The 23995-nt window shown below is 53.5% G+C and overlaps 2 protein-coding genes across 3 annotated transcripts in view; one reads left to right on the forward strand and one right to left on the reverse strand.

Moving 5' to 3' along the window:
- The window catches only part of HMGXB3 (HMG-box containing 3), a 56937-nt gene extending 45276 nt beyond the window's left edge, over positions 1-11661 (forward strand). For both annotated transcript variants that reach the window (XM_065918882.1, XM_065918883.1), the window contains exons 15-20: positions 796-980; positions 5139-5358; positions 6569-6702; positions 7457-7573; positions 9243-9452; positions 10401-11661. In XM_065918882.1, the coding sequence (XP_065774954.1) occupies positions 796-980; positions 5139-5358; positions 6569-6702; positions 7457-7573; positions 9243-9452; positions 10401-10868 (1334 nt within the window). In that variant the 3' untranslated portion in view covers positions 10869-11661. The remainder of the gene's footprint in view (positions 1-795; positions 981-5138; positions 5359-6568; positions 6703-7456; positions 7574-9242; positions 9453-10400) is intronic.
- Positions 11662-11794: 133 nt separating this feature from the next.
- The window catches only part of CSF1R (colony stimulating factor 1 receptor), a 32318-nt gene continuing 20117 nt past the window's right edge, over positions 11795-23995 (reverse strand). Inside the window, exons 11-21 of the mRNA XM_065918885.1 lie at positions 19338-19464; positions 19099-19203; positions 18540-18650; positions 17703-17865; positions 15499-15590; positions 15286-15383; positions 14587-14709; positions 14397-14508; positions 13728-13827; positions 12769-12877; positions 11795-12678 (exon numbers count right to left, since the gene is read on the reverse strand). Of these exons, the coding sequence (XP_065774957.1) occupies positions 12541-12678; positions 12769-12877; positions 13728-13827; positions 14397-14508; positions 14587-14709; positions 15286-15383; positions 15499-15590; positions 17703-17865; positions 18540-18650; positions 19099-19203; positions 19338-19464 (1278 nt within the window). The 3' untranslated portion in view covers positions 11795-12540. The remainder of the gene's footprint in view (positions 12679-12768; positions 12878-13727; positions 13828-14396; positions 14509-14586; positions 14710-15285; positions 15384-15498; positions 15591-17702; positions 17866-18539; positions 18651-19098; positions 19204-19337; positions 19465-23995) is intronic.

The following is a 23995-nucleotide window of genomic DNA, read 5'->3' on the forward strand; positions in this document are numbered from 1 at the left end:
GTCTGATATTTTGAAAAGGAGACATTGGCTTCCTAACACACTCCTCCTTTTGAGTTTTACAAATGCTGAACTAACTTTGGAAAACTTGAGTCTTTCCACGGGTGCAGCAGCCTTCAACACAAGATCGAATGGACTTTATAGAAGCTCATTCTTTGGTCATAGGTAGACTTGGCCTTAGTACATGCTAATCAAGTTCACTCTGAATACACAGCTTCTGGAGATCTTCCCCCATTTCCAAAGTTCACACTGAGACCTAAGCATGGGCACCATACTTTTTATTATTGAAATGGTTTTTCCCCTTGCTTCCCTCATTTCTTTCTGTTTACGCTTTTCCATTCATTCCTATAGAAGCCAGCCCCCTGTCCCTTCCTTGCTATGAGGTCAGATGGAGTAGAGCCAAGGTCCTCGGGTCTGTGTTTGACTCTGGCCTCTGCTACTTAGTGGCATTGTGGGTTTCAGTAAGTTATTCTTTATATCTCAGTTTTTAAAGTTACACAGTGAAGATAACAACAGCTCTTGGTTCCTAAGGATGTGAGTTAAATGAGAATGTGTTCAAAGCTCTCAGCACAGCGTCTGGGTCCCAGTGGGTGCTGGGTGCGCCCATCAGTACTCTGATGGCAATTGCCCTGAACACCTAAGAGCCCCGGTGGTTGACCCTCCGGTGGTTAATACTCTTAGATGTTCTTAGGAGAGAAGCATTCTTACAGAATTGTTATTCTCCCTGGCCATTGTTCATCACCCGTGGCCTCCAGATCTTTTTCTGTGAACTTCTCAGAGCTCTTGCTTTCCTTCCAGAGAAGACTCTTACCTCGGAGGAGCTGAGCCAGTTGCAGGAGCTGCTGTGCAACGGCTACTGGGCTTTCGAGTGCCTCACTGTCCGAGACTACAATGACATGATCTGTGGCATCTGTGGAGTGGCCCCCAAAGTGGAAGTTGCCCAGAGGAGTGAAAACAATGTGCTGGCACTAAAGAGTGTGGAGGTAAGTGCCTCTTGGTCACCACAGGTCACTCTTAGACACCTCCTCACACTGACAGCCACCTTCCTGCATGAGGTCCCAGGAGCAGATGGCTCTGATTCTTTCCTGAGTAAGGCGAGGAGCCTTTTCCCGCCACTGCCCGGGTTTTCATCTAAGGAAGGCTGGATGGAAATGGGGGCATTTGTTACTTATTCAACTAATTTATTAAACATGAACTAGGTACACTTTTTTGGAGAAGGCATTGGCAACCCACTCCAGTACTCTTGCCTGGAAAATACCATGGACGGAGGAGCCTGGTGGGCTGCAGTCCACGGGGTTGCTGAAATTCGGACACAACTGAGCAACTTCACTTTCACTTTTCACTTTCATGCATTGGAGAAAGAAATGGCAACCCACTTCAGTGTTTCTTGCCTGGAGAAGCCCAGGGATGGGGGAGCCTGGTGGGCTGCCATCTATGGAGTCACACAGAGTCGGACACGACTGAAGCGACTTAGCAGCAGCAGAAGGTGCACTTTTTAGACATTTGGGAAATGGCGGTTAAACCCGTGGAGTTCTTATGGAGCTCACTTTCTGATTTGAGGAAACAGATAGGAAACAAACATTAATAATTGTATATGTTATATTGATATACTATTAATATACATATTCATTAAAAGTAACACAATAACAATAAGGCACAGTAGGAGATGAGAGCAGTGTGGCAGGAAGAAGAGATTCTTGCTTTATAGAGGGTGGTTGGGGAAGTCCTCTCTGACAGAGGGGCATCAGAATAGAGCTCTGAAGCCCATGTAGATTTCAGCAGGGGAAACTTTCAGGCAGAGGGAGCAGCAGGAGCGGAGTCGGAAGCGGGCTTGCTGGGCATAGTTGAGGAAGGAGGCCAATGTGGCTGGCTCTTTGTGAGTAGGGGAGAGACTGGTAGGATATGTGAGGTTTAAGAGGCTTTGGGCGGCCCAGGCTGTTGTAAGGACTTTTGCTGAGTGAAATGGAGAGCCAGCGAAGGGTTTTGAGAAGGAGTGGCCTGCTCTGAATATATGTATGCATAATTGTGTGTGTGTGTTTTTGGCTGTGCGAGGTCTTTGTTACTGTGCAGGCTCTTTCTCTGGTTGTGGCAGCAGGGGCTGCTCTCTAGTTGTGGTGCAGGGACTTCTCTTGTGGGCTTCCCCGGTGGCTCAGTGATAAAGAATCTACCTGCAATGCAGGAGACTCGAGAGATGCGGGTTCAGTTCCTGGGTGGAGAAGGAAGTGGCAACCCACTCCAGTATTCTTGCCCAGACAGTCCCATGGACAGAGGAGCCTAGTGGACTACAGCTCATGGGGTTGCAATGAGTCGGACATGACTGAGTGACTGAGGACAGGTCACACCTCTTGTTGCAGAGCAGCCTCTGGGGCACGTGAGCTCAGTGGTTGCAGCTCCCGGGCTCGAGAGCACGGGCGCCATAGTGTGGCACACGGGCTTAGTTACTTGGCAGCATGTGGAATCTTCCCAGATCATAGATCGAACCTGTCTCCCCTGTGTTGGCAGGCAGGCAGAGTTTTTACCACTGAGCCACTAGGGAAGACCTGACTTAGGTTCTTAACTGAAAAATGTCACACAGAGATAACGACAAATTCAAATGGCTTAATACATTAATTTTAACAAATATCCAAGAAATAAGATTCTACTCATAGAAGAATTGCAAAAGTAGATTTATTTTGGTATAAGACATAAGGCCATATAACTGAAAACAAAACCAAACATTTAATATCAGATGAAAATTTGGGCTGATGGTACACATGAATATCGATACCAAAGTCCTGAATAAGATAATAGCAAATCTAATAATTAGTAATGAGTACAAATCTAACAACATGTAAAGTAAACTCATGACTTAGGTTTATCCCAGGAAAGGAGAATTATGTCAACATTAGAAAATATACTAATATAGTTGAATACTTAACAGTTTAGAGGAGAAAACTCATTATTTCACTGGATGTCTTAAAAAGGCTTTCAGTTTTATTCAACACCCATTTGTGATAAAAACTTGTTGCAAATTGAGACTGATAGAGAAAATTCTTTAACCTAGTGTTGGGAATTCTTTAAAAAAAAATCCCACAGATGAACGCTTTCCCTGTCATCAAGCTGAGAGGGCTGGTCTGCCTGCACAGGTTTGGGGTACCCAGTGAGTGTGCTAGTAGTCACAGGGGTGCAGACTTTCCATCTCTGAACTCTGCCACGTGAGTCTTTACACACTAGATGTGTAGCTCACTCCACTGGGCATGGTTCAGGACCTCTGAAGAAAACCTCTGGTGTGTTTTAGCCTGACCAGCTGAGTGTATTAGTGATTTAATGCATATTCCTCTTTTTCTTCTCAATTAAAAAAAAAAGTATACTGATCAAACAGTTCTATTTTTAAGGGGGTGGTGGTGCATAATGAGATGTTTGAAAACTGGCATAATACCACTGGAGCCTTCTGAGTGTCCCTTGTGGGTAAAATGAACTGCTTTTGTATTATTATCGCGAAAAAGGCTCTTTCCAGACTCATTCAAATCTTCTTATCTTGTGGAAATGTTAATAGTAATGCAGCTATGATTTATTGAGCATTTTATTACATATGTCAAGTTCTTACTCTGTACTCAATGCTTTACTCTCTGACTGACTTCTCAACCCGGTGAGATTTTTGTAGATGAAGGGACTGAAGTCCTTCCAAGCTCATCCAGCCAGGAAGGGGTGGTGCTGAGATCTGGCCTTGGTCTCGCTCCTTAACTGTAGAGTCTGAGGTCTTAAGCACAGCCGTATTCACCAGTACCTCCTGGGACCCTGAGCTCCAGTTTTTGAAACACATCTGGTCACAGACTGCTTGACTTTTTGCTCTCCAGAATAGAGAGAAGCCCACCTTCCTGCAAAGCTCATGTGTCCTAGTCCTCCTTGGCACCTGCCCTGTCCTGATCAAAGCTCTTTTCTCGTAGAATGGAGTAGCGCTGCCTTCACTTTCCATATGCATGTCTCTTCTTTTCAGGGTTTCTGGGTGTTTAGAGACTAGGACTTAGTTTTCTCCCTTTTGTGTGTGGGATGCAAAGTTGGATAGTGCATATGAGGAGAATGGGATGGGGGTGTTCTAAAGTCTGTGAACTAAAACAGGAAGGTATAAAACAAATACGCAGTTGTCCATGAGGAGTTTGTAGAGCTGGCCCCTCCCCTTGGGGACTGTGTAGAGGAAAAGCATCTGGGCCATCTACATGTGGAGCAGTGGTTCTGATTTCGTGGTCGTAAGAATTACATTGGACAGCGGCTTGCAAACTTCCTGGTGTGAGGCTTGCTGGCCCCACCCCCAGGATTTTTGATTCAGTGCATGGGGAGTGGGCCGAGCATTTGCATTTTCAACAAGTTCCCATGTGGTACTCCTGCCTCTGATCCAGGGCTAACCTCAAGAACCACTCACCTAGGGACACTTTTAAAAATGCAAACTTAGGGATTTAGTTCATCCAGGTTGAGATGGAGCCTGGGTATCAGCATTGCTGAGGAACACAAATGAATCTGATGAGGTACTAGGATCAGGGTCTTACTTTGAGGGTCGCATCACAGGGCTCACAGGAAGGAGAATTGAATAGCACAAGGTTAGATGTGTACAGTGGATGGTACGTGCTGCACGTAGAGATCACTGCATGTTGGGAGGACCTTCTTGAGGAGGGAGGAAACAACAGGGCCTTTAAAGTGGGCAGAGTGCCGCTAAATTTTACTCTCATGATTCCTGCAAGCCAGGCATAGGGATTAAGGGTTTGGCACTAGATCTTTGTTCACATTCTCCTTCTGTCCCTCACTCTGGTGGTCTGGTCTTACCTCAGCCCCCCTCTGGCTTGTATAGTAGTAGTTAATTAGCCAGTGTCTGGCCAGTGTCTGGCACATGACAGGCTGTGGTAGCTGACCTCTCCTGGCGAGGCAGTGAAAATGACGGGAATAAAGACGGAGATGCAGAAGGAACTTAGGTCTTGGGGAATACAGTGATGTGGGAGGGAGCAGTGAGGCGAGGCACTGAGATGTTAAATTTGGGGGTATCCCAGCAGGACACGGCTCTCAATCTCCCTCCCCCTACTCAGCCTGTGTTGAGACGGTAGGCTGTTACGTGTTGTGTTGCTGATGTTCTGTGACTCCTGTGTTTTGATTGTTTCTGTTTGACCTTTTAGTTCACCTGGCCTGACTTCCTGGCATCTAGTGAGGTCAACGTGGAGGACTTCTGGGCCACAATGGAGACAGAGGTGATTGAGCAGGTGGCCTTCCCCGCCAGCATCCCCATCACCAGGTTTGACGCCTCTGTCATTGCCCCCTTCTTCCCACCACTCATGAGAGGAGCTGTGGTCGTCAACACCGAGAAAGACAAGAGCCTGGACATGCAGCCAGTACCTGGTGAGGCCACCTGCTGGTGACTGGGGTCAGGGCACGGTCCTGTGGAGTCTGGAACATTGTAGCCAGACAACATGAGTGGTAAAGAGGGGGCCAAGGCCATCCAGAGAGCTTTCTAGAAAGATAGTGACAACCTGTGACAAAATCCCCTGGAGAGTCAGAGTTTTGAAGAGCTGTCAGCCACATTGTCTAGGACTGACCCATAGAACTTGTCAGGCTTCTGGCATGCCCTGCACTGAACAGTGAGAACCCTGTGAAAAACGCTGGGGACAGGGCTCCAGCCCAGAGATTCTCACAGACAGATGTGGGGGAGGCAGGCTTGCTCAGCAGGTCTTTCAGGCGGTTTTGCAGGTGCTCTGTGCTTATATGTTGAGAAGCCCTCAGGTGCTCTTTTGAGAATGTTGGTTTCCGACAACCTGAGTTTGATTCCTAGCTGTGCCACTTAGTAGCCATGTGGCCTCTGCCACATCTCTTCATTGCCCTATCCTCTGTTGTGTTGTTTACAGAGGGGCATGATACTGCTACCCACCACCTAAGTTGTTGTGATGGTTAAGTGAGCTGTTAGCTGAATTTCTTGTTGAAGCAGTAGGTTCAATTTCTTGAAGCAGTAGGTTCTACATTGTTACCCAGTGTGCTGCTCATTTAAGTAGCACGTGCGTATGTGTCTGTAAGTAACAACTTTCATAAAACCGTCCTTTTCCTTAACAAATGCTGTTTTATTTCATTTTTAAAATCCTGGCTGCTGCTGCTAAGTCACTTCAGTTGTGTCCAACTCTGCTATGGCCTGCTAAATTGATTTTATAAGTAAGGCCCCCACATAGTTCTGTTGATCAGCAGGTTCAGGAATGTAGCATATCAAGAGTATTTTTAAAATGAGAGCTGCTGCGGTGTGGTAAGCATCTGTGATCATGGTTTTGAAAAACCTTAAAAGGTTAAAAGCCAACCCGTTTTGGGGGCTCTCTGCACCAGTGCTCTGCTGGATATCTCCCCTAGACCTTCAGAAGCAGAAGGCCAGTTCCGAGACCTCGTGTGTCTGTAGAACACCCTGAGGCCTGCCTTGAGTTCCCCTCTCTCAGCCGCCAGGCATTGCTTGGGGCACAGCCTGCTCGACTGTGGACTGGGCCCCCTGCTTGTCCTTCCACACGTGTGAGGGACTTCCTAGGGTGTTTGGTGGCTGTGGCAGCGCCTCCCATCAGCTGGTCATCTCTTGCAGGCAACGGCAGTGCCTTGGTGCGGCTGCTCCAGGAGGGCGCATGTAAGCTTGAGGAGATCGGCTCCTACAGCGAGGAGGAGCTGCAGTGCTTGCTGAGGCAGTGTGGCATCCCCTTTGGGGCAGAAGACTCCAAGGTGGGTCTCAGGGCGGTGCTGGGGACAGGGACTTTCTGGTGGGCAGTTTTTCTGGCCAGGGATACAAATCCCCGTGACTGGGTACTTGTTTGGGGCAGAGGGTGCTGGCGGGCAGGGGAGCCTGGGAGATAGCCAGCAGCCAGGTCAGGCCTTGTATGTGAGGCCTTTGCATCCAGGCAGTTCCTCTGTGGAAGGTAGTGGGTCCATACTCGGGTTCAAGAATCCAGGCTCTCCCGCTGACTATGTGTGACCTTGGATAAACTGAGCCTCATTTTCCTCATTTGCAAAGTGACGACAACCAAAATACCAGCCTCATGATGTTTGCAGTGTCTGGTTATCACCTCTCTAGGCTCTTATAAAAGAAGTGCTGTAGCATTCATAGAGTGTGCGTGCGTGTATGCATATTGTACCCATATATTATGTATTTCACGCTTAAAAATCCTATGTGCTAAGTTCAGATCCAAATGTTGGCTCCTCTTTGATCCCTTCTCTGCCCTGTTAAAAGTAGTAGGAGAACCCAGGCCTCAGAGCCTGGCAGCTGGAGCAGTGTGGCTGTCTCTGTGACCTAGTCCTTTCAGGGCCTCGGTGTTCCTATCCGTACCTTTAGGTACAGGACGTTGGGCTGGTGAGGCTTCAAGGCCCGCTCTGGCCTTACCAGTTGATTCATTCGCCCTGAGCGAGCATTAGTTGCTGTGGACCAGTCCTGGCCCCTGAGCATTTACCACCATTTAACCAAGCTGCTCCTTCTGCTTAGGAGCAGCTCTGCTTCTCCTTGTTGGCCCTCTACGAATCTGTTCAGAATGGAGCCAGAGCTCGACAGCCCCCACCTCATCTCACAGGGGGCAAAGTCTACAAGGTGTGCCCCCACCAGGTAAGAGGATGACGAGGAACTCGGAGTGAATGTCAGTTTACCCACACAGAGGATCTGATCCCTCCAGCTCATCCTGGAGCTGGCACTTAGGTCGCTGGGCCGCTGTGGAACAGCTCCTGGTCATCACCAGTGAGTAGTAAACGCCTTTTTGTGTGCTGGCCTCTGCATCAGTGGTGGAGAGTACGAGGGTGAGCAGCAAAGACATCACTCCTCCTCAGTGCTCTCATATTGAGAAATAAAGTCACCATGGCTGTGGCAGCAGCTGGTAAAGAATCCGCCTGCAATGCGGGAGACCTGGGTTCAATCCCTGGGTTGGGAAGATCTCCTGAAGAAGGGAAAGGCTACCCACTCCAGTATTCTGACCTAGAGAATCCCATGGACTGTATAGTCCATGGGGTTGCAAAGAGTTGGACACGACTCAGCAACTTTTTCATGGCTCGTGGCAACGGCTCTGCAGGACCTAGACAAGGATCAGAGATAGAAAGCAGCCGAGAGGAAGGAGCCTGCTGCCCAGTGGGGCTGCCAGAGGAGGCCGAGAGCCCCACGTGAGCTGGGGAAGGGGTGTGACCACTGTCCTGAGAGGGGAGCCTTGTGAGCAGAGGAGGGAGGTGGGAGGGGTCTCTAGAGGCCAGATCATGTAGCGCTTTGTGGGCCAGAGGAACAGTTTGGATTTTCTTCCAAGAGTGGTGAGGGGCCCTTTGGATGGTTTGAATGGGAAGTGGTCTGATTTGGGTTCTCAGAAGATCATTCCTTAGGTCTGTAGAGAGTGTGCCTAGGGTATGTGGCTGCCAGGATTGCTCTGGGAAGGTTGTGCCCTATATGATAGTCATCCGAACTAAGGAGATGCCAGGATAGGAAACCTCCTGAAAAAGTAAGTGCTAAATGGGGAAGACAGCTTCACAAAGCCTTCAGTTCAGAGTGGGCAGGGGACTGGCCACCAAAAGGGAGTGAGGTCATCAGCCCTTTTTTTATAACACCTGACAAGTCAGAGCCTTCTCTGAGCATCGTGTTATGTGACTGGCATCCGTCTCACGAGGAGGACTCAGAGGGGTGTGAGTGCTATAGATTTGGGGGCTGTGAGAGGGCAGCAATAGTACCTGGAGGCAGTAGCCAGCACTGCTGTGGAGGAGAGAGGTAGAGGCAGAATTGGACACGGTGGACAGAAAGTAGACACAGAGCTGGTAGCCTGGCATTTGGGGAATCCTGCTGGGGGAGGTGTAGCCTTCACCAGAGGTTCCCATCTGGACGGCTCCCTCAGGGCCTGGTAGGGGGCTGCTTGCAATACAGGTGTTCAGACTCCACCCCCAGAGGCTGATTCTGTGGATTCAGAGGGAGACTTTGGCTTCTAACCATCTCTGAACTGCAGGCACCATGCATCTTGGTAACCATCGGACTAGATGGGGTTTAGGGGTGCGATGTTGAGGGGAGTTTGGAGCCAGTGCCTTGGGGAGGTGGGGGGTGTGTTTCAGCCTCATTTGAGGCTTGGGTGCTCTTCTCCCATGTGGGAGTGAACTGGCGACTTCACTTGGGGACAGGAGCAGGAGGCTCCTGTAGGATAGCAGGACTTCAGGCATGAAACCCGATTGTTCACCATCCTAGGAGGAAGTGAGTGGACCCATCTCTGCAGATTGCCTTCCTCACCCTGTGCTATACCCTCCGCCTCCACCAGGTGGTCTGCGGCTCCAAGTATCTTGTGCGGGGCGAGAGTGCCCTTGACCATGTGGATCTGCTTGTCTCTTCCCGCCATTGGCCTCCTGTGTACGTGGTTGACATGGCCACACCCGTGGCCCTGTGTGCTGACCTCTGCTATCCGGAGCTGACCAACCAGATGTGGGGGAGGAATCAGGGCTGTTTCTCTAGCCCCACGGAGCCACCAGTGGTACGTTCCCTTCTGAGAAACTGGGATCCCACGAAGCTGACCGTATCTTACTCCCTGGTTCTTCGGGCAGGTCTTCTGTGACCCATCCAGCATCTTTTTTTCTCTCCACCAGTGTTTTGTCTCAGTACACTGGAACCAGCATTTACGCCACAAATCTCTACTGACCTTGTGTGTGAGGCCATAGCATGGCATTTAGTGTACCCAGGGTGAAAACACAGGTATTGTGGGGGTCAAAGGGATGATCTTGCATATGAGCCTAGAAGATTGCCACCTTCAAAGACACTGTGCACTAACATGCTGTAGGCCCAGAGCAGCCCTGCTTTGGCTTTGCCTGAATCTGCTGCCTGGCATTCCTTGTATTGTGATCTAGAGGCACAGTGGCTTAGAAAATGCTGACCTTATCAGCCTCTTTCCTCTAATTAAAAGGGGAAAGTAAGGCGACGAAGGGGAAATGGACTGGTTGAGTCCCACAGCAGATTAATAGCAGAGCTCTGGCCTCTGTGTCCTAGTGCATTGTCTCAAGCTTGGGTTCTTAGCACAGGCACGTGCCCTTTGCTGGAAGAGACATTAGACTGGTAGGAGGAAGGGGACATCGTTGTCGTCACTTGCCTTTTTCTTATTATTCCCTGGGCATTGCTCGCCCTGTGAGTTTGTGAGGGGCATTGCAGGACATCAGAGCCTCTGGGGGAACCTCCCCTGCAGCCCTGGGCAGAATTGATGAGATACGGACAGAGTAAGAGCAGTTCCGGTAATCCCGAGTCTGCTCTGCGTGGTGGCCACTGTTACTGTCCCCTGCATCACACGAGGCCCAGGGGAGGAGGAACGGGGGATTACCCTGGGAGATGTGCCTGCCCTGTGGCAATGGAGGATTGAAACAGAGCTGACTGAGCCCGCAGTTTTCACACCGTTCTTCACACAGCTTGGACTTCCCTCTCATCTCCCTTCTAGAGTGTGTCCTGCCCAGAACTCCTGGACCAGCATTATACAGTGGACATGACAGAGGCTGAGCACTCTGTCCAGCACCCGGTCACCAAGACTGCCGCACGGCGCATCGTCCATGCAGGCACACAGCCCAGTCCTGGCGACCCTAGTGCTGGACACCACTCCCTGGCCCTGTGTCCTGAGTTGGCACCCTATGCAGCCATCCTGGCCTCCTTTGCAGATAGCAAACCAAACAGTGTCCGCCAGCGGCCCATTGCCTTTGACAATGCCACCCACTATTACCTCTACAACCGCCTCATGGACTTCCTCACCAGCCGCGAGATCGTCAACCGGCAGATCCACGACATTGTGCAGAGCTGCCAGCCTGGTGAGGTGGTCATCCGTGACACCCTATACCGCCTTGGAGTTGCTCAGATCAAGACAGAGGCGGAGGAGGACGGTGAGGAAGAGGACGGGGCCACGGCCACAGAGTAAGCACGTCTCAAGCCATAGCAAGGCCCTTGCCCGAGGCACATCCATCCAGGGACCAGCCTCTGAGGCTGGGACTGACCAAAGAGCTTCCATTTCCTGAGCTCGGTGGAGCCTGGGGTCCCTGGTTCTCAGCCTTCCAGAGGTCGGGAGAGGCACCGGGACGCTCCTTACTAGACCCAGAGGCACACTTAAATGGGTGGCACCATGTGTCCACGAGAGAGACAGGAAGGCTGAGAAGTTGGGGAGACTGCTGCTTCCCCAGGGCGCCTGCGGGTCGGGGTGGAGGCCCTGGCTGGGCCAGGGATGCCGTTTCCCTCCCCCGCAGCCTGCTGCCTTTGCCGCGGGGCCTTCCTTAGCTCTGAGGGTCCCTGTAGGCTCTGTTCTCCCAGAGGAGGCATGCATCGCTCTCCTGTTCTTCTGCACCCACATCTGGGGGCAGCTGAGCGGGTGGAAGGGGGCGAGCCACTGCTCCCTTCCAGGACTCTCCTCCGCCTCAAGCTGTGAGGACCCCTCCTGGCCACTGCTGCTGCAGCTTCCTTCCTCCCCTAAAGAGGAAGTGGCCTGTGAGCATGGCATGACCTGGCGGCAGCAGGAAAACTCCCTTCTGTGAAGGGGAAGCAGACTGGGTCGTAAGGAAACAGTGGGACTGGCTCAAGTGCCCATGGTTTGCCTAGGGCACGGGAACTGGCCGTGTTATTTAATTTATTGAGAGGAGTGGGATAGATGGCTTTTCCCCCCCTCCCTCTTCCCCTGACCGGAATAAAGTTTATTAAATTATATGGTTTGGGTGCAACAAGAGTCAGTTCCAGTCTCATTGTGTGGGGTAGAGTGTGGTTGGGCCTCAGAGGTGCTGGGGAGGGTCACTCACCGTGGAAGGACGGAGGGAGTCCCTGGGAGTTTGCGGGGCACAGAGACACAGAGGCCGGCTGTGTTAATGGGGTTAGTTTAATGCTGACGGGGACATTCCACTGTGTGACTGTTAGTTATGATGAGTCAACCTGGAGCGGGTGCTGCTTGCTTGGTGTGGCCAGCCACACAGGTCCCCTGCCTCCCACCTCAGCATGGTGGGGGCCAGACAGAACACTCCAAGCTTTTAGCTGCCACCTGGCTCATTGCAGCAGTACCAGACCCAGGGCGGGGTGGGGCTGTGAAGAGACGGCTTAGAGGCAGAGGGGGACAATTAGGTTCTTCCAGAGGAGCCAACTTGCTCCCAGGGCCTGAGCACAGTCCTAAGCATCTGTCTGCTCTCATCCAGCCACTCAGTGGCTGTCCCTTCCATTCTGCCAAAGCCCAGGGAACCTTGGTTTCCTCTTGGGAACTTCAATCACCAAATCAGTCCATTTCCCTTGAAACAGGAGGGATGGACGGGAGGCGGTTAAGAGTGAGCTGGGTGTCCTCCCAGTTGGCATAGTGAAGCTGAGGCCACAGCTTTGAGAACTGGTGGGGTGGGGTGGGGCTCAGCCCCAGTCCCCAACTGGCAGTGATGGCCCAGGCCCTGGGAGTGGGGTTCTCACCAACCTCCTATAGAGGCCCCGTTCCTGAGTTTCAGAGCTGGGCCGGGCTGTTGAGGGAAAAGACGGAGGGCAGAGTCTGTGTGTTTTTCCCGTGGTGCCCCATCCATGGAGGAGTGCGAGCTTGGAGGCGGGGAGGGCAGTACTTCCCTGTGGTCCCCTCCTCAGCAGAACTGGTAGTTGTTGGGTTGCAGCAGGGGCTGGGCGATGTCACCCTGCTCGCAGCAGGTCAGGTGCTCGCTGGAGCTCTCCTCCTCTGGCTCGCTGCTGCTGCCGCCGCTGCTCGGCAAATTGCTATAATCCTGGGTGCAGAGAGGCCAGGAAACGGTCAGTCCCGAAGGGTCAGGCTCAGCTTTAACCAAGCTGCCCACCGTGAGCCTGACCCCACTCACCCGCTCTCTCCTGTCTGCCTGAACCTGCTCCTGGAGGAGGGAGCAGATCTGCTGGAAGGTGGGTCTGCACGTTGGCTCCAGGGCCCAGCAGGCCTGCATGATGCTGTATCTGAGACGGGAGAGGAAGCAGCCGCTTATGGGCCTGGGAGTTATCATGTACGTGTGCACACACGTACGTACACACACATACACACTCCTGCCTGGCAGAGGTCCTGAAACCGAGTCAGAAGTGAGCTTAGCACAAGACCAGTGTGAAGTCCTTGGTGTGCTTTATCTAATATTTCTGGTAACCCTGGGAAAGGGGGCTTTTTGTCAGAATGGACCTGAAAATTAAGAAAAGCTCAGGGATGCTACCTTGCCCAAGCTCTTGGCACAAAGGGGCACCCTTGCTGCCTGCAGGTAGGTTTAAGCGACTGCTTGGTGGTAGTGCTAAAGTGGGTGAGGCGCTGGTTAGCGGACTGCGTGCATCCACCTTGGCAGGGAGCCCCTGGGTGGCGCAGGGAGCAGCTGTGGGGAGACAGTGGCTGGAGAAAGACGCAGTGGGTGAGACGGGCCAGCGGGCCTGCGGAAGGGCTGTGGTGAGGGCAGGGAGCCAGTGAGGAGCTTGTGGTGGGCCGGCTGTCGGGAGGCGGTTACGAGAGTGCAGTGGCTGGTGGCTGTGTTGAGCAAGAGGCCGGCCGCCAGGACAGAAGCAAAGAGAAGAGCCTTCTTGGGCTCATAATAGCAGAGTCCAAATGAGACATTCATCATCCGTCTTGGGGCCAGCCCCTGTTAAGATCCCTCTTTGAGAATATCCTCCATGCTACCTGGAAAACCTGTGGAAACCCTAAACTTGCTAAAAGGGGTCTACGTTAGTCCACTGTGGGCAAGAGGAAACCTGGCCCTGGAACACTGGACTGGAAAGATGAGCCACACACCTTTCCATCCACTTCCACCAAACCCCAGGGTGCTTCACTTACATGTTCTTTGGGGCAAACGCGGGCTGAGCCATTTGGTATCCGTCCTTCACCAGCTTATAGAACTTGCTGTTCACCAGGATGCCAGGGTAGGGGTTGAGCCCTGCAAAAGGTAAGATCACGATGCCCGGTGCCCGCCGTCCCCTTCCCCCTTGCAGCTTGGCGGGGCTGGGTGTCGGGTCCCAGCTGGACGTGGTAGGCGAACAGCAGCTCCCCTTAACAAGCGCTTACTACGGGGCCAGGCACTGCAAAAGGTGTATAGACTTCGAGGATATAGAAAACCTTTGCTCAGGTCTCATTACACCTGCGGAATTCCAGCACAGGCTTTGGTTGGTGGAGGAGCACATGGATGGGATGAGCCCAGGTACTTGTCTTAGTGCCCCAGAAACAGGCGCTAGGTCTTCAGGGACATGCACGTCTCAGACAGGAAAGAGGAAATAGCATGCAAGGAAACAGCCTGGAGGGAGTGCTGTCAGGGTAGAGGGGCTCAGCCCACGTTGGAGCCGTGACACTTGGTTTTAAGATGCTTCCCCCGCCCCTGCGCCCTCGGCAGCCCTTGTTCTGCGCTGACCTCCAGGCATCCTGGGCCAGCATCCTCCAGGAGGTGCAGGTGCCATGGATCACCAAGCACCAGCCAGCCCCACGCTGAGCCTGACCGGGCCAGCGGCTCACCGAGTGAGAAGATCTCCCAGAGCAGGATGCCATAGGACCACACGTCGCTCTGAACGGTGTAAATGCAGTCGAAGATGCTCTCTGGCGCCATCCACTTCACGGGCAGGCGAGCCTGGCAGAGCAGACCCCGGTCACCTTGGGCCCAGGTCACCACCCCTCCCCAGCCTGGCCCAGCCCTCCCAGCACTCACGTTGCCCTTAACGATGTAGTTGGAGTCATTCATGATGTCCCGAGCCAGACCGAAGTCCCCGATCTTGGCCACGTGGCCGCTGGTCAGCAGCACGTTTCTGGCCGCCACATCCCGATGGATGCACTGGGGGAAGGCGCTGAGGGTCAGTCTTGGCCCCTCCCTGCCTGAGCCCAGGGTTCAGGAGGAGCAGCCAGGGCCCCAGAGGGCTTGGGGGATGAGGCAGTGGCCATCATTTTTGGTCCCATACCCTGGCTCCAGGCCCTGCCTTCTACCATGACCCAAGTCTGAGAAAATGTCATGTGGTCAGACAGGCAGTGTTGAGAAACAGCCATGACTGGCCCTCTGGCTGAGAGCATCAGGAGCCGCCTCAGAAGCTCGGTGGTCTGCACAGGCCTAGAAACAGTGAGCTCTGGAGCTGCTAACAGGACCAGCGGCTGCCACCCTCATGCCATCCTGCGATTGCATGTCTTTATAGGTGTAGAAACCTAGGCTTGGAGAGGTTCAGCGATTGCTCAAAGCCACACAAGTGGCGGAGCCAGCATTCGAGCTCTAGACACCCCAGTCTGTGCTGTGAGGAGCATGGCCCCCTTCACAAACTCCCATTTTCTTTCCCGTGTCCTCACCCATCTAGCCTCACGGGTTCAGTTGCCCCCACCCCCCTGGGTGACCACACAGAGGGACCTGTTTTCTGAGACTTACATTCTTGGAAGCAAGGAAGGCCATGCCCTGGGCCACCTGGCTTGAGAAGTGGAGCAGGTCACGCAGCTCCAGCGGCCGCCCGTCCTCCTTGTCCAGGTCTGGGGTTGGGAGAGGCATCAGGGCGGCCCCGCTGACTGCTGCCCCCGGCCCCCGGCCCCACCACGGACCCAGCAGCCCCTCTCCTCTCCCTCAGCCCTGGGTACCTCCTCGCACCTTGCTCAGAGAATGAGTCATTTGATGAAGAAGTGGACACAGGTCTCATCTCCACGTAGGTGTCCACACCCTGGCTGGAGAAGCCACTGTCCCTGCAGAGGAGAGGGGCCTATCATTCCCACTGCCCAGCTCAGGCCTCGCCCAGCCACTCGGCAGAGAGGAAGGGACCTGAGTCAACTTGGACTTCAGTTTGAATCACCCTCTCTTGAGTGATCAGTGACCCGTGCTTGGCCATCCAGCAAGGGTGCCTACAGCCTATTCCATCTTCAACAGCTCTGCCTGTTAGAAGTTTCTCCACTGTTCCTAATGCTAGTCTGCCCTGGGACTGTTCCTCTTCCTGGTCCTCACTCTGCCCTCAAAAAGCGTCTCCCTCGTCCTTGGAACGCCCCGGTGGGGATTTGAGCTTAGGCCACTTGTCTGCACTGTGCCTCTTCCTTCTGGCTTCAGCCTGGGAAGCTCCAGATACTCAGACCCCCCCCCCCCCCACCAGACTAAAGACTTCGGAAACCAGGGACAAAACTTAGTCATTCCCACTCACCAGTTTCTCTAGGCAATTCTGGTCTGCAGCCAGAGTGGAGGCCTGATCTAGAACTGCTTAAACTAATTCATGTGCATGTGAATCACCTGGAGAATCTTATTTGAATGCAGATTCTGACTGCACGTCTGACATTCCTAACAGCTCTCAGAAGACTATGAGCTTGTGCTTTGGGTAGCTGCTAAGGTCGAGATAGGCTTCCCTGCTGTCTCAGACGGTAAAGCGTCTGCCTGTAATGCAGAAGACCTGGGTTCAATCCCTGGGTGGGGAAGATCCCCTGGAGAAGGAAATGGCAACCCACTCCAGTACTCTTGCCTGGAAAATCCCATGGACAGAGGAGCCTGGTAGGTTATGGTCCATGGGGTCGCAGAGTCGGACATGACTGAGTGACACTTTTTCCACTTTCTAAGATTGTGAAACACCACGGCTTCTAATATTCCAACCAGATAGGAGCCTGGACCTCTCACCTCCTGCCCCGTTCTGTGACAGAGATGTGTACCGTGATAATGTCCTTACTCTAGTGTTCCTAGGAAAACAATCCAGTGTTTTATTTGTAGTCTGACCATCGAAAAACCATCCTCTCTCTTGGTCTGGAAACTATACTATTAGCAAGATTGGGTCACATGCCATTTGCCCTTGAAATCGTGAATATGGAAGCTAACACTTGATTTCTGTTCTCATTTCGAGTTGATCTGCCCTGAGTTCCCAGCATGCTGAGGCCCAGTATAAGCCACCCTCTCCAAAGGGTGTCAGAGACTCCGAAGAGGAAGCAGATCCTGCCAGCCTCCGTGCTTGAGGTCACTGGATAGAGTGACATGGTCTCCTTCCCCTTCTGCCTTCCCAGACCGGGTAGCTGACAGTGGTAGGATAGGAGCCCAGTGTATACCCTTCTGATCCTGCTGCAGCTCGCAGCAGCCTGGCCCTGAGGCCTCACAGGCCCTGAGTCCAACACTTTGAGGAGAGTGGCATGGCTTAGGTGAGCACTGGGCAAGGAGGCAGCAGCAGGGTCCAACCAAGCCCCGCCTCTGCCTCTGCCTCGTGTATGACACAAAGCTGGCCACTTCCTCTCTGTGGTTCCCCATGTGGCTCTGTCCATCTGCCTCTGTGTGGCTTCCAGGAATCACAGCATTACAGAGAGAGCAGAAAGACTGAGAGGTTCTGCCTCGATGGCTTGTTGGGGAAACTGAGGCTCAATTGGACCAAGGACCTGGCCACGGCTATGCTGTTTTGCCCCCTGTCATCCAACAAGGAACAGGTTCTATCCCACTTCCCCATGGCTGCTCAAAATTGGGATGGGTGCCCTCCAGGCCTCACAGCACATGCTTTGGGAGAAGTAGGGCCATTATCCCCAAGACTTGCCTATCTCTAGCTAGGGCCCCAAATGGATCTTATACACACAATAAAATGATCCATTAACGCCTGACTCCACCAGACTGTGAGCTGCCTATCTCTGCCCATTATACTTCCAGAATATTTGAGTAGGGGCTCAAATATTCCTTGGGTGATGGGAATAAGTAGGAAACAAACTTAAGTGCCCACATAATACGGGTGGCTACTCCCCACAGCACGAACGGGAAGGTGAAGACCACACAGCCACCCAACCCTGAGCTGACTTTGGGACCAGACACGGGGCCCCACCTCCCAGTCCTGGCCTTTGCCAGGATACTACCTGCGGATGTATTTCTTTTCCAAGTGGATGTTCTTGTAGCCAGTGCCTGCCTCGGGGTCCTGGCCTGGACTCAGGCTGGGTCCCAGCATGGCCTCAGCCTTCCTTCGCAGAAAGTTGAGCAGGTCACCATAGCAACAGTACTCAGTGATGACCAGGACAGGGCCTAGAGCAGCCAAGAGAGTGGGGTCAGTGCACCCTTAATCCACCACCCCACCTGGATAAGGATGTGGGGAAAGGGCAATAAGAACCTGGACTGTGACTGAAGCCCCAGATTCTAATCCTGCCTGACTGTAAGCAACCCTCCATGCTTTCTGGGCCTTGGTGACCACATCTGTATAGAGCAGAGGGACCCGCAAAAAACTAGCTGAAGAATTCTTTCTTCCAAGGAAAACTAAGGCAGTTCTGTATAAGTCATAGCTGCTATAGGAGAATAGGATGGGGCAGACTGAATCCCAATGGTTCCTGGGACACTTCAGCGGGTCCTGTGGTGAGTGCCCAGCCTCTTTGAGTCTGGCTTAAAGTTAGATTTGGAGGGCTTCACTAGACCCACAGCATCAGACTCCCTGGAGCAGGGTCCAAAGATCTGCATTCTTTTCTCCTTTTCCAGGTGACATGTCCACACATGTCTGAGAGCCACTGGTCAGAGCTCCCAGAACTGCCTGTCATCCACAAGCATCTTCTGACCAGTCCAGGCATCTGGCCTTAGGAATTCAAGGGGTGCCCAGACAGGGATCCTACCTTCACTTTGTGGGAAGGGGAAGATGGATGGAGTGAGGCCACCCCGGGGTCCTCAGACGCCCAAGACCGCGGCCCCACGTGCCTGCCAGGGCCCCTCACCTCCGTGGGTACAGGCTCCCAGGAGGTTGACTATGTTCTCGTGCTGGCCCAGGTGGCTCATGATCTTCAGCTCTGACATGAGGGCTTCCTTCTCGTCAGCGTGCGCCGTGGCTGGGAGATGGGGCCACAGAGAAAGGACAGGACGTGGAGAGCCACACACAGGAGGCACCGGGGAGCAAAGCAGGGGGCACCCAGAGCGCCCAAGATCATCAGAAGCCAAGAGAGGCAGAATAGATGAGGACATACAGATGAGAGTTGGGAGAGAGAGGAGAGGTGGTCCGTCACTGAACTGGTTTGGGTGGCAGGCCAAGCTGTGGCCAAGCCAGACCCCAGGGTGGCCTCTCATCCCAGCCCCTTTGGGGTTCAGTCAGAAGCCCTTCCACACCCAGGAGTAAGAGGGAGCCTGGCGCTCACAAAGAAAACAGCGGCTTCACCCCTGATCCCAGGCTCTGACAGGCTGAAAATTCGGGCAATGCCCCGTGACCACAGGACAGACCATCCTGGTGGTGTCTACTACCTCCTACCCGCTCCCCCACCCCTGAGCCCCTCCCACACTCACACTTCAGCATCTTCACGGCCACCTTCAGGACAGCATCTTCCTTGCCCAGACCAAAAGCCGTGGCCTCTACCACCTTCCCAAAGGCGCCAGCTCCGAGGGTCTTACCTGCCACACACACACACAGCCTCCTCAGGTCCTGGGGTGCCAGAGGGGCCTCTCTCTAAGGGCCCACAGGCTCCCCGCCACCCATGCCGGCCCTGTGACAGGAGGGCATGGTGGGTGCAGAGACTCCAGCTCACCAAACTGCAGGTTGTTCCGGGGGAACTCCCACTTCTCATTGTAGGGCAGCTGGGTGGGGTCGATGAAGGTGTAGCTGTTGCCTTCATAACTCTCGATGATCTTCCAGCGCACCTGGTACTTGGGCTTCTGTTGGGAGGAGAGTTGGGGAAGGATCAGCCAGGTCTGCCAGGTGGGTCTGGGACATCATCCCGACCCAGGAGGACAGGGGCTGGGCGGTCCCACTGCACGGCGGGAGGAGGTGGGTGCGGCCTGCGATTTGGTGAGAGGGGCCGTGTCACCCCATGCCCATGGCACCGAGAGCCCAGTCCCTGTCGGCTTGGCCTTACCAAGGGACCATCCATTCTCCAAGCCTCGGTTTCCTTAACTGTATATTGAAAGACTTAGGATCATGTCTGAGGGTCTTGACAACTCTGATAATTTGGTAATTCCTGAGCTAGGAGGGAGAGTGAAACTATAGGTCCATTCACACATCCACCCTCCCATCCAAGTATCAGCTGTTTTACTTTCACTTGTGGTGAGAAACATATAACAGAACTCCCCAAATCAACCATTTCTCACAGTACGTACATTCACACTGTTGTGCAACCCATCTCCAGAACTCTTTCCATCTTGAAAAACTGAAACTCTGTGCTCACTAAACAACAGCTCCCTGTTCCCACCTCCCACTTATCTCATGCATTTGACCATCCCAGGGACCTGATTTAATTGGAATCATGCAGAATCTGTCCTTGTATGACTGTCTCGTCTCACTCAGCATGATGTCTTCAAGGTTCACCTGTGTGGTTGCCTATATCAATGTTGCCTCCCCTTTTAAGGCTGAGTATTACTCCCATCTAAATATTCCACTGAGCACCTATTTGTTTCAGGCATCAATGATTCAGAGTTGAACAGAACAAGGTTCCTGTCCCCTGGAGTTTGCATTCTAGTGGTTAAGATAGGCATTCCACTCAAATAAATACATATAAAGGACTACAAATACAATGGAAGACAAGTCAGGAAGAGCCCCCCGGGAGGTGAGAGGGTGCTGGCCAGGGGAGCGGCGGGGAGAACAGAGGTGTGGATGTGGCAAAGGTCCTGGAGAGGCCGAGGGACTGGAGGTGCCATGTGGAGGCGAGCAGGCACAGTTCTGAAGGCAGGAAAGTCTTGAGGGCTGCCAGTCACTGAGTGAATTCTCTCAGTGCCAGGAGAAACCTCCTGGTTTCTCTGCAGGTGAGTGATGCATCGGACAAAGTTAAAGGACAGACGGAGAGAGACCCCATGCACACAGCAGTGAGCAGCTGGCGCACCCACTCAGGCTCTCCATGCAGCTCCAACCAGCCGGCCGGTGGCAGAGCCTGAACAGCGGGGAGTGGCTGCCGCTCTCTTTCCTGCCCAGGGTGGCAGCTGCATGGGGGCATGATGCCAGAGGGTGCCCACGAGAAGTGCTGATGGAAGACAGAGTTTAGGTGGAAAGTGGAAGCTGGGGTGGGGTGGTGGAGAACACCGAGGCCTCGGATCAGCAGTCCAACTCTCTTTCCGGTCACTCGTGGGGCATGGAGGCCAGCTGGGCTGTGTTTAGCAGCTGGGATCCTCCATGGGGCACCCCCCTTGAGGTGGGGGGAGCTCAAGTGGGTGCTGGGAGGAGCGTGGCCTGTGACTGAAGTCTCCCAGGTTAGAGAAAAGACTCCAGGTAGCCATCAGGAAGAACATCCAGATGGTAGTTTGGAGGGAAAGACTGTAGTTAGACATAAAGAAGAACTTCCAGGTTCTGATTCATAACAAGAGACTATGGGTAAATGTCAGGACAGCCATGTTAGAGTTATAACAGACAGTCTGAAATGGGACAGGAAGATTTCCTGAGCATCAGAGGATTCAAACCCTGCCTGTGACTACCTTTCCAGCTCAAAGGACAGAGACAGTACCAGGAAGGATTCCTTTTCCTCTCCTGGCCACTTCTATCTCCAGGAGCCACTGCGGTGAAGGCTATCTTTTCCTCCTTGCCACTTCTCCTTCCTCTGGCCCTGCAGCTGGGCCTGAGTCAGCCCCCTCCCCACTTCACCCCAAGCCAGGCAGGAGAGAGTGGGGAAGGGGAGGGTGATCAGGGCAAGCGAGGTTGCCCGGCTGGAACTTCAGCCTCTGAATCCCAGAGCTGATCACTGGAGGAGGACACCACTCTCTCCCGCCTGTCTCAGCCGCCCCCACCCCTCTTCTTGGGAGGCGGCCTCCAGTTCTGCCCAGCCTCCAACACGCCTACACGTGGCTCTTCCTGGGAGCTCCTGCCCAGAGGGGCCTCTCCTCTGGGTGGCCTCGGAATAGAATGCTGTCAGTGCGTGCCTGCAGATCACTTCCTGTGAGTGGGCGCTGGGCTCCACACTCAACGTGCGTCATCTCACTTATTCCTTGTAACGGGCCCAGGCCACTTCCCCTTGCCGACCGAGGTGGGCATGGAATCATCAAAGTCCCCACAACTCCCTATGTAGGCCTGCTGTCTGGGTGGGAGGATGCTTTCTGTCTTGGGAAGGGGAAGATCTGAACAGTTCTCACCAGAAATCTTAGGGACCCTCCTGTGCATCCCCTCTATGCCCCCCATTCCAGAAAATGCTAGCCTCTCCACTGCCCCTCCCACCATCCCCTTTGCTCCTTCCTGTCACTGTCATCCTTTCTTCCGCACGTCCCTCCTGCTTCTAGCCTGCTGACTCCTGCCCTTTTCTCTTCCCCCTCAGCCCCCCTTGTGGTCTTTCTGGGGGCCAGAAAGGCGATGACTCAGCCTGGTGACAGAAGCAACCCTTCCCCCAATTGGGGCCACCCTCCCCTCAGGCCTGGGTAGTGAGGACAAGCCAGGCTGGCTCCCCAGGGAAGGGGTGAGGGTCAGAACCCCAAGGGCAAAGCAAAGGATACTTGGACGGTAAGCCCTCAGGCATGGCCATCACGTTAGGGCATGGCCATCTTGACTCCTGGGATACCCTCCTCCTCTTGGCCTTGGGTGGGCTCTGGGGCCAGTTCAATTTCCTAAATGGGATAAGAGATGCCTGGGCGTACACGTTCCAAAAATGGTCACTTGAAGAGAAGGTAGAGTATTCCCAAACAACAACTGACCAAGGGGTCCGGGCAGTCCAAGGCAGAAAGGGCTGGAGGGGGAACTGGGCCCTTCTCTGGAATATCTGCGGGGCTGGGGAGGCAGATTTCAGTTCCATATAAGGAAGAACTTTGCAACAGAGCTGCTCAGATAAGGAACGGGAGGCCACGAGAGTGAAGTCCTGTCCCCCTGGAGGTGGGCGAGCAGTGCCCAACAACCACTTTGGGCGTGTAGTCAAGGAGATGCCCAACCTCAGACAGCCCTCCAATCCCAAAATGCGTGAGCAAACTCAGGTTCCCCAGCCAGCTTCCTCCTGGGCCCGGCATGTTCAGCGTCCAGTCTCAGCCCTGTCCAAGCCCAGGACCTTGCTGAGTAGTCTGCAGTCTGCCAGTCAAGGTCACACGGCCAGTGTCAGAGGTGGACCCAGATCCCTGAAGACTTGACCTGGGGCCCTGGATTCTGGAGGCTGCACTCAGAGCTGCCTCATGCTGGGTGCTGACATAAGCCCCAAGCACCCTGTGCACCTCTGGGGCACCACCTCCCTCCCCCCGACACAGCATCTACCTGTCTACTCCAGGTCCTCTACTTACACTAAAACCCTCAAGGCAGGTGCAGGGAAGAAAAGGCAGCAAAGGGGCCCACAGGTGGGCTATTCACTTGTAACTCCCTTCATCCTATTGTTCACATCTCCTGAACCTTCAGGATGGGGTCCAGACCTCCAATGTGCCCCCGCCTGCATCCTTTCCCAGGCATCAGTATTTCCAGTGCTCCCCGCAGTCTTCCCCACTCTGTGCACACTGCCCTCTCCCCAGAGCCACCCTTGCCCTGAATCTCCTCTTCCCTTGGCTGCCTGCCCCATCCTCCATGGCCTGTCTCACCCACGCCAGGCCACCTCCTCCAAGCAGACTCCTTTCCCTGCCAGCCAGAAACCGTCCCTTCACTTCTGGCCTCCCACAGCATTCTGGCCTGGCCCTGTCAGCACCCAACCGCACCGGAAATGGTCTTTCACATAGACTGGCAGTGAGACTAAATGGTGGAGACCGTGGACTCTGGGGTAGGAAGCAACTGGGCTTCTTGAGCAGGTCCTTCAACCTTGCTGAGCCCATTTCCTTTGTGTAGAATGCTGACTGCTCTTGTCCCTGCCTCCAGACTGCCGTGAGAGTAAAATAAGATGACTTCATGTTTTGCAAAATGGTTTAGAAAATGACTCTTTCAAAACCAGCCTCTGCCACTGGCCAGCTGTAGACTAGGTCATCTGTCTCAATCTCTTGGAACCTCAGTTTCCAGCTCTGTAAAATGGGGTTAGTGATACTATCCACATGCCATGGTTGCTGAGGGCAGTAAATGAGAGGATGTAGGTAACACATGTCATAAAAATGCACCTAAAGTCACTGCTCAATCACTGATTGAGCACTCAAAGTGACAGGCAGGGTACTAAATGTCAAAGTGCAATTAATAGCAGACTTGATTCACAATAATGTTAAATAATGAAGAGGAGGTGCTTCCCAGGTAGGGCTAGTGGTAAAGATCCCTGAAGACTTGACCTAGGGCCCTGGATTCTGGAGGCTACACTCAGAGCTGCCTCCTCATGCTGGGTGCTGA

The sequence above is a fragment of the Muntiacus reevesi genome, chromosome 1, assembly GCF_963930625.1.
Source record: "Muntiacus reevesi chromosome 1, mMunRee1.1, whole genome shotgun sequence".
NCBI lineage: Eukaryota > Metazoa > Chordata > Mammalia > Artiodactyla > Cervidae > Muntiacus > Muntiacus reevesi.